This window comes from Mus pahari, chromosome 5 (genome assembly GCF_900095145.1).
Source record: "Mus pahari chromosome 5, PAHARI_EIJ_v1.1, whole genome shotgun sequence".
Lineage (NCBI taxonomy): Eukaryota > Metazoa > Chordata > Mammalia > Rodentia > Muridae > Mus > Mus pahari.
Window position 1 is genome coordinate 18,366,048 of NC_034594.1, and position 10,633 is coordinate 18,376,680.

General features: G+C 39.8%; 1 protein-coding gene across 1 annotated transcript in view; it reads right to left on the reverse strand.

The window, feature by feature from the left end:
* Positions 1–10,633, reverse strand: part of Tsga10 (testis specific 10) — a 90,603-nt gene that overhangs the window by 13,438 nt on the left and 66,532 nt on the right. The window contains exon 16 of the mRNA XM_021197678.2: positions 5,157–5,366. Within this exon, the coding sequence (XP_021053337.1) occupies positions 5,157–5,366 (210 nt within the window). The remainder of the gene's footprint in view (positions 1–5,156; positions 5,367–10,633) is intronic.

The following is a 10,633-nucleotide window of genomic DNA, read 5'->3' on the forward strand; positions in this document are numbered from 1 at the left end:
GTCTCCATGGCTGACTCTACTGTGTCTCCATGGTTGACTCTACTGTGTCTCCATGGTTGACTCTACTGCATCACCATGGTTGACTCTACTGCATCTCCATGGTTGACTTTACTGCGTCTCCATGACTGACTCTACTGTGTCTCCATGGTTGACTCTACTGTGTCACCATGGTTGACTCTACTGCATCATCATGGCTGACTTTACTGAGTCTCCATGGTTCAGTCTACTGTGTCTCCATGGTTGATTCTACTATGTCACCATGATTCACCAAGTTCTGGATGTCTTTCCATTCATTCAGCTAATAATTCCATTTAACAACATTTTGTTTTTAAAATAAAACTTTTATACTCCTTTTAATATAGTTCTTCCTAAGTTGGAAGATGGCTTAGAAAGTGAGTAAGTGCACACAAGCCTAGAACCCTGAGTTTGATCTAGATGCCAACCCATGTAAAGGAGGGAGAAGAGAACTGATTCAACACAGTTGTCTTCTCATCTCCACATGCATGCCATGGCACACCTGCCCACACACATGTGTCATGTATATATGCACATAGTAATAAATAAAATTTTAAAATGATTCCTAAGAACTTTGTACTTTTCTGATGCTATCTTTTATGCCATTCAATTACTGGATGTTTTTTGTCACTTCCAATTGATAGTTGCTCATAGGTTGAAGTAAGATATATAATGAATTTTTTGGCACATTGGTCTAGTGTTCTATAATTTGACACATTGGGCTAGTGTTCTATAATCTCATGGTTGTGTTAGTTCTAGTAAGTTTTTAGTGGTTTTCTTTCTATAGCAGACAATGTCATTGCAGAGATGGTTACATGTCTTTTTATAATTGAATGCCTGTTGTCTCTCTTTTTTGCCTTGTCACTCTGGCTAGACCCTCAACTAGATGCTCAACAAAATGCTGTGCTAGGCATATGTGTCACTATCAGGGAAACACTCACTGTCCACCATCAAGTAGAGTGGTTGATGTAGGTTTTTCATAGATGCTTTTTATAAGATCAAAAACATTTCCTATATTCCCAGATTACAGTTATTCTTTCTTACATAAAAGTATTGGGTTTTGTTAAATTCTTTTTCTTCTTCTACTTGAGAAAATCTGGTGTTTTTTTGATTATTCAATATGTATTATATTGATTGGTTTCAGGTACAAACTAATCCTACATTCATGGGATAACTCCTATTTGACTAGTGTATAAATTCATTTTATAGAAAGTTATATTGAGAAAAAAGTGTATGTGCATGTCCACATGTATGGGTGTGTGTGTACACATGCATGGTGTGTGTGTGAACATGTGTATAGAGGTCACAGGTCAACTTAGGTGTCTTTTACAATTGCTTTTCCATCTTACTTTTTGTTCACAGGGTCCCTCACTGAACCTGGAGCTCACTGATTGACTAGAATAGCTGCCTCTTCAGGACTTCTATAGGCACCTCCAAGTACCCAGCTTTTACACGGGTCTAGGGATCCAAATGTAGGTCCTTAGGATTGATCTTATGTTCCAGGTTCTTTCCAGAAGATCTCAAACCACTAACCTAACCTCACAATTAGGACATTGGGGGCAGGTGGGAAAGAAGCAAACTGAAAGCATTTTACATAGCACGGCATCTCCTCAGTCTACATAGCATGGCATCTCCTCAGTTTACATAGCATGGCATCTCCTCAGTTTACATAGCACAGCATCTCCTCAGTTCTGTATTGGTTTTGTAGTTATCACATTAAGACTTCTTCCATGATCTAGTGTTGGGTGAGGAAAAAGGACTGAAGCCCTGAGGGCCAACAGAAAGAATGGAAACATGTAACTTCAGGAAATAGGAAGTTTTGGGGACCCTCCAGAATGCACCAGAGACCTGGGAGGAAAGAGACTCTCAGGAATCAAAGGGAGGGACCTTAGATGAAATGCCTGACAGTAAGGAGAAGGAACTTATAGAGCCCACCTCCAGCAGGAAGTCAGGACATCAAGTGAGGGATGGGGTTGCCATCCCACAATCACATCTCTGACCCATAATTGTTCCTGTCTGAAAGAATTACAGGGATGGAAATGGAGAGGAGCTTGAGGAAAAGAAGGTCTAATGACAGGCTCAAAGTGGGATCCAGCTCAAGTTGAGGTCCCAAGGCCTGACACTATGACTGAGGCTATGGAGCGCTCACAAAAAGGGACCTAGCATGACTGCCCTCTGAAAGACCCAACAAGCAGCTGGAAGAGTCAGATGCAGTTATTTGCACCTAAGCAATGAGCAGAAGCAGCTGATCCTATTTTTGAATTAGGGAAGGTGGAAAGAAGCTGAGGAGAAGGGCGATCCTGTAGGAGGACCAGCAGACTCAATTAATCTGGATCTCTCAAACAAGATCTCCCAACAAGATCTCTCAAACACTGGACCACCAAACAGACAGCATACACCAGCTGATATAAGGCCCCCAACACACATATAGTAGAGGACTTCTGGTTCTGTGTTCATTCAGAGATGATGCACCTAACAACCCTTAAGAGATTGGAGACCCCAGGGAGCTTAGAAGTCAGGTGGGATTGGGGAAGGGACACCCACGTGGAGACAGGGGATGGGGAGGAGGTGTGGGATGTGGAACAGTCGGAGGGTGGATGGAGGTCGGCGGGGAATGGAATATAGAGTGTAAAAAAATTAATTAAAAAAAGGCTTATTAAAGAAATTATAGTCATAAGAAATACTGGTCTTTAGTTTTCTTTTATTGTGATGACTATATAAGTAAACATAAAGTATAAGTTGGAAATAAAAGGAGATATTCTCAGTCTTATAAAAAGCAGCTATGAAAAACCTACAGCAACCACTACACATAATGATGAACACATAAATGCTTTCCTATATTGACACAGAAACACCTTGAGCAGGGGTTCTAGCCATGGTTCTAGCATTATATTGGAGTCCTAGGCTATGTTAGGACATCTCCTCTCTTATTTGGAAGAGTAAAACATTTTTGTATTAGTGTATCTTTCAACATGTAAGGGAATTTACAACTAAAGCAATCTAGGCCTCCATTTGCTTTCTGGAGGTTTTCAAATTAATGTTCCAAGTTCTATATTTGTTTGGAGGTTCATCCAGGTTTGCTGCTTTTAAGCCAGTCTCAACTTTAGAAAGCCAACAATCCAAGGAGAACATGGACAAGCAACAGGAGACATGTAGCAACAGACGAAGAAATGCATGTGGCAAACAACATCATAAAGAAAAGATTAACGGTGCAATCCAGTAGGTAAATGCATATTTAAATCACCCTGATACAGCGCTGTGCGTACAGAAGACTGCTAAAGAAAAAAGTTTAAGTGACAAGCTTGAACAAGAATGTGGAAGAACTGGATCACTCATTCGTCATTAATAGACACAAAAAGATGATACAAATACTTAGGCAAACTGTGTGGAACTTTTCTGAAAAGTAAATCATACAGTTAACATACCACCTAATAATAGCATTTGCACAAAAATGAAGACTTATGCTCATACAACCAAGTTACATAGTGAAAACCTGTCTCAAAAAGCAAATAAAACAGAAACTCTTCACAGATGTTTATAGTAAATTTATTTTCAAAAATTCCAAACCGAAAACAACCCAGATGATCTGCAATTGGTGAATGGTTAAGCTGTAATACCAACAGCACAGACTATTCCTCCACAGTAAACAGTAAGCTACGGCAGACACAGCCTGAGTGAGTCTACAGAGAGTTAGGCTGAGAAGGAAAAACAGCCAACTCTCAAAAAATCAATAGTGTGATTTCATATATATTAGCATCGTTTTAAATTACTTTTAGTTGGCACATAGTAGAGTATTTCATTGCTGTTGTTTACACCCCACAGTCCTCTTTGTTCTCCCCACACTCTTGCTGGTTCTTGAAGTGACACAATTACAGAAGTGGGAACAGGCTAATGACTGACAGAGGTTAAGGAGCATGTGGATAGGCTGTAGTAGAGAATCGTGTAAATCTGCAGAAGGGAAAGATGCTAGATTCTGCAGTAGAAAGTCTCTTGATTGCCTGGATCAAAGTTAGTACTATAATTATATCAGACTATAGTTTTGAAAGCTGTAATCATTAAGGGAGACTAAGTAACTGGTACTCTTCATACAATTTCCTAAATCAGATGCAAATCTATCACCTTAAAAGCCACAAGTTTTCTTAGTTACTTTTTGTTGCTGTGATAAGATGCCAAGGCAACTTATAGAAGTAATGTTTATTAGGGCTTACAGTTTCAGAGGGTGAGTCCATCACTATCATGGCAGGGAGCATGGCAGCCGGCAGGCATGGTGCTGGAAGAGCTGAGAGCTTCCATCCTTATTAACAAGTAGGAGGCAGAAAGACTGCTAACTGGCAGTGGCCTGGGCTTTTGACACCTCAAATGCTAGCCACAGCCCCCCCCCTTCTCCAACAAGACGACACCTCCTAACCTTTCCAAACAGTTCTTGAAAGCATTCAAACATACAAGCCTTTGGAGGCTACTCTTGTGTAAACTACCACTGAACGTTTTAAAGTCTCTGTGTCTTTGACAACTGAAGAGGTCCAAAAATAAAAAGATGACCCCTGCATCTGACATCACAGCTTACCAACAAAATCAAGGCACAAAGAGTTCAGTACGGCAGCTAATGTCACAAGTGATTCTGAAGCACTACAATGAGGAAGCTACAATATATACAGTGAGTATTTCTTCAGCTAGGCTGTTTTCCAGCTTTATATAAATGGCTTTCTATAAAGCCCTCTGCTGAGGGCTAGGATTTCAAACTCTAAGATTACTATAGGATTGTACTCTACTTTCAAGTGGCACTCCAACGTCAGTTATTAGATGAAATGGATGAAGAGAATGTCATCAAGGTTATAACTGAGATGGGTAAGGCTTCACTCACAGCTCTGTCAGTGTGGTTTATAATTCTGGCTAAATGTAGTTGCAAACTACAAGTTCAAAGAAAGATTCTGTTGTGGGTTTTTTTTTTATGTTCTTGAATCCTTTAGAATTCAGCTGTCATAAATTAACTTTTTAAACTTTAAAAATAAAAATAAAAAAGCATAATAAAAAATTAAAGCTAAAAGGCATAAATGTTTGATATAGTATTATATATTTTAAAAACCCTTTTTAAAAAATATATAGTACTGTTAAAGTAACAGCAATCTACATGCATTACATACCATTTCTATTTCCTGATCTTTGGCAACCAGCTGTCGATTAAGAAGTTCTTTGCTTGAGTCGAGTTTAATGCAGAGTTCCCTTGTGGAAGACAAATCTGCGAGTGCAGACACCTTCTCAAACTGAACCTTCTGAAGCTCCTCCTCCATCTTCACAAGAGACTTGTGTAAAGTTCCAATCTGGGATTTGTAAGAGCGCTCTGCGTTTAGGTGCTGCAAGGACAAGATGAGTGTTTACACAGACGGAGAGAGTTTAGCCGGAAGAGTGTCCACATGGACAACACAACGGGCAACTCTCTCATCCCTGGGATAGCAGACCTCAGGTGATACTGGTGCTGATGAGGTGTACATCATGTTCCAAGAGAGAAAAAATGAGGCTTCAGCTTCCTTTAAATAAATCCTATGAGTAGTTTTTAAAATGCAATTAGGAAAAAACTGTTTTCTATTAAAATACCTGCAGGTTCACTGCCAGTGAAAGATACACTGTTTGGTCTGTAGTTGTATCTGTATATTTCACAGTTTGTATGGTCTACCATGCCAATGTTGCTGCTGCCAAAAATAAAAGAAATCAAAGATGCTAGCCACTGCCTCACTCAGAGAACTCTTTTTCAATTTTTGAATGACAGGTTTATATCAGTCATACTATCATAAAATGAGGACTGATAATTCTCTAGCACTAATCCTTTTGAGAGAATATGCTCCTGAGCAAGTACAAATTAAGCATAACCAATTATGGGGAAAAGCATATTTTTAAAACCATAATATGAGATTCAAGTTACATAAATGCTTTCAAATGTTCAAAATTATTCCTCTCTCCACACCTTTTTCTCCTAACACGCTGCTTACATAAGTGCACAGCATTTGTTTGCTACAACATCAAGATAACAGACCTGGGAGGCAATGGCTGTGTGCTTTAACAAGTGCTTTTGCACAAATAAAACACTAGAAGTTGTTCCTGGCACATGATTTTAGCCATAATTCAATGTTCTGTTCACTATCCTGAGCTCCCTTCCTTCTGTAGCCATTTCTACTCACTCTTCACATCATCTGTGTAGCTGTCCATCTATCCACTCACTCATGACATCTTTACAGAAGACTTGGTATGCTATAGTCACTATGCCTACAGACAAATTCAGTGGGAAACAAAATTACCTCTGTTTTCACAAACTTCTACTACTGAGGGAGTCCATTATCAATCAAAAATGCTATGGATGGATGTATAAATACACTAAGAACATATTCCTGGAAAAAGCAAGCAACAAAAGAATTGACCTCTGCTGAAGGACTCAGAAAGTCAGGAATGGCTTCCCCAAGTAAACAACTGAACTGTGAACAGACATATAGCAGGAACAGGCATTTCAAGCTGAAAAAACGCAAAGTGCCCTAGCTCTGTCGGGCGCAAGAATAACCCGCTCCAAGAGCTGGAAAAAGGCTGGAGTGAGTGGAGCTTAGTGGTCACAGGAGAGTACGAGGAGATGCAGAGATCAGACGGGGCTCAGTAGCTGTGCTCTCAAGAGTGAAGAGAGGTGATCAGGCTTCCTTGTGTTTTGGGATTTCACTCTGGAGTTGTAGACTCTGCTAAGGTGACTAGCTAAGCTAAGGGGAAAACTCTCAAGATAAAACTGAGCAAGGAAACATTTTGTTTCGATACTGAGTCTCACTTGTAGACCGTGCTGGCCTTGAAATCAGAGAGTTCCTTCTGCCTCTGCTTCCCTGCAACAAAACATTTTTATTAAGTTCACATCTGAGTTTACAGAGAAGAAAGAAATTCTCATTTCCCCAAAGGGAGCAAAGCGAGAGTGTTTAGGTTTTGCAGCTCAGGAATACAGCACCTTGCCTAGCTAACATCAAAAATTGGGTTTAACTAAAACACACACACACACACACACACACACACACACACTGTCAAAGACCAGCTTTGACATCACAGGGTAAACTGACAAACAGCAAGAAGGTATGGTGTTGGTGACTGGGGTCATGCTGAGAGCAGCTAATTGGCCTCCCAAGCCCTGCTGACAGTGATCAGCACTACTGGCAGAACAAAACTTAATTATCTGGGGCCGCAAGAATGCCCAGAGAGAAACTCTGAACTCTCTTAACTCTTAAGTGTACAGACATACACAGACAGACAGACGTATACACATTTGATGGATGGAACATAGCCCCAACAGCCACACTTTTATTTTCTCTCAGCCTTTTTATACCCTCTGATAAAAGTTCTTCATAAAATTATGCATAGATAAAATGTTACATGGAAGGGGAGTTACAGAAGGATGTTGGTAAGAAGTTCAAAGCAGTGCTTCATTCTGTAACCTCATTATAAGTTCAAAGCAACAGTTTCACATGGCCTTATTTTACCATGGTGCACACCTGTGGCTTCATCCTTGGACCTGACCTAGAATGAATGTTTTTCCTTGATCACACATCTGTCCCAAGCCTGTTTTTCTTCTTAGAGTAATGTATGAAAGCTCATTGTAGACCTTATTATGCTGCCTTTACTTACTATTCTAAGAGGAGTGGGGGCATTCTATTCTTGATTATAACTTTATTACATCGCTCTAGATGAACAACTAAAACTATGTCTTTAAACTTTCTCCTTAAAATTATTTGAGTCAAATCAGGAATTCTTTTTTTTTTAAAGAGCAATCAGTGCTCTTTTAAAAAGAAAGATTTATTTATTTATTATATGTAAGTACACTGTAGCTGTCTTCAGACACACCAGAAGAGGGCATCAGATCCCATTAGAGAGGTTGTGAGCCAACATGTGGTTGCTGGAAATTGAACTCAGGACCTCTGGAAGAACAGTCAATGCTCTTAACCACCGAGCCATCTCTCTAGTCCCAAATCAGGAATTCTATACAGTCGTAACTTCATCTAAACAGCATTAATTCATAAATGGTCATCTTCATGTTATCTGCAGAAAATTTGCACAATAGGGTAGTCTGATACCCAGGAATCACTAGGCTATGTACAGTGACAGAAAAGGCATATTAGCATCAAGGAACAATCCTGGGACAAGGTCTCTGGGGCCATGCCTCTTCAGAGTACACCCATCACAGGCATTCAAATGGTGGGATATCTCCCGGAAACTTACTTGCTTGTTTTAACCTTTCCTAGATGGCTTTTGTCAACACACACACACACACACACACACACACACACACACAGAACCATGACTTCTATATAACCTGGGATTCTTGAATAATGTGCTAAAAATGAAAGAGAGGGGATCTATCTAGCCATACAGAAACCACTAAAAGCTGATCCGGACCTGATCTCTGGATAGGAAAACAATTTCTTCTTTGATAAAGACAAACTTTAATTCTAAATTAATTTGGGGGTGCTACTTTACTCATCTATACTTCTAAATGTTAATGTAAGACATACAAAAGCAAACCCATAGCACCACACGAGATTCCATGCAGTGGAGAATTCTGTCTGTGAATACAGGAGGTCAAAATCTACCTCGATGTGGGGTCAGAGCAACATAACAAGACCTCACTTCCAGAAATCCACATTACTGAGCAAAATATGCTGGAAAGTACAAAGACATTAAGGAAGGAATCTGAAAAGAAAAAAGTAACACCTGGAAAAATATGTACATTTGAAAAATAATTGAATAGTACTTCTAGAAAGAAACATAGTGGCTGTAGTGAAAACCATAACAAAGACACCAAGAACAGAGGCAAAGGGACTGGTGACATGGAAGATGGGGCACAGAACACAGACAAGCACACATTATGACAGAACCAATAGAGAAGGGAAATGAGTCAAGATAACACAAGAGTTGAGGGGACAGGATGGTAACTTGAGAGCTGTAATGTTCAAGAAGTAATATCTAAAACATTTTCAGAACAATAAAAGGTACAAGCAACTCTGAATGAAACAGGGAGACAAACCCACAATACCAAAGCCAGAGGAAACAATCCCCACATATGGCCGGAGAACTTAAGCAATGAGAAAGACAAGACCATAATAGGAATGGTGACAGAGGCAGGCACTTGAGGAGAAACACTGGAATGAAAACAGACCTACCAACAAGAACAAGGGTCACTGTCTCAAAGATTTGTTACTATTTTTATTTGTGTGTACATGTGTGTATGTATAAACTTTGGGCATGCAGGTACCCCTGGAGACCAGAAGTTATCAAATCCCCTGGAGATGGTATTACAGGCAGTTGTGAGCTGTCAGACCTGGGTAGGCGAACTGAGCTCAGGCCCTCTACAAAGACAGTACGCATTCTTCACACTGAGTCATTTTTCCAACTCCTATCAGGTTGTTTTTAAAGTTATAAGGGGAAATATTCTCAGTCCAGAATTCTACACTCAGCCAAACTAATTCTCAAGGCTAAGGGTATATTAGTCATTTTCAAAGAGATGGAAAAAATGAACATACTGGTTTCTGCAGGAAGGAAGGTCAGAAAAGGAAACTGAGTAAGGAAGAAACAACACAAGAAGCAAGTGAACAAAGGCTTATACGCCTCTAGGTACATAAACACAGCACTGATCACAAGAACAACAGTAATTATGTACTGAAGCATAAAGAGGCTGTGGAACTAAAGTAGTGCATGGTAAGGTTGTGAAATGTGGGGGAGGTACGACAGAGAAAGCACAAGGGTGTGCTAGTGAGCAGGGTGTGGTGCTCACATGCCAAATATTGTTTGGGAGTTGGTGATGTCAACAATTATTTTAACATTTAAAGGAAAAGATGTACAATGTGTAACTTCATATCTATAAGCAGTGGCAGCCAGAAATGTATAAGGAAAATAGATATGTAGGATAGAAAAATAGAAAGAAAGAAAGAAAGAAAATGATCATGATAAAGAGAAAGGATGGATCAAATGACAGTGAAGCTATATGTAGCTGCAGCATGACAACTTATCAGTGAACAGAAAGGCACTACACATTTTTAATTCAGTTAAACTGGATTGATGACCTGGGCTTCAGGTACTTAAGAGGCAGAAAGGTCATGTCTTGTCTGCACAACTCCACGGCTCTCTCAAAAAGTGAGAGGTCTAGAAAATGAACCAATGGGAAAGGGTTTGTCTAGGCTCAATCATTGGCAACACACACAAAAGAAATTCAAGGCCATGTAGCAAGTTCCAGGCAAGCATGTGCACATCGAAACTGTCTTGGAAAATAAAGCTAACAAATTGAATGAAAATACAACATGCCAGATGTAAAAATTTCATTAAAAAAAATGTGTCCACAACCAGAATGAGCATCAATCATTGTAAGCAGATGTAACATTGCAGAGAGAGCAGTACCAGAAGACAATGAGCAGAATATGCAGGACCTACTCTGGCCACATCTATGTTGTACAGATAACACCTGATGCAGTGTGCTATCTTACATTGCAACAGCCTCCATATGAGTCAGTTACTCCATTTCAAATACCAAGAAAAAATGACTACACTCTCTCCTCCTCTCCTCTCCCTCTCCTCTCCTCTCCTCTCCTCTCCTCTCCTCCTCTCCTCTCCT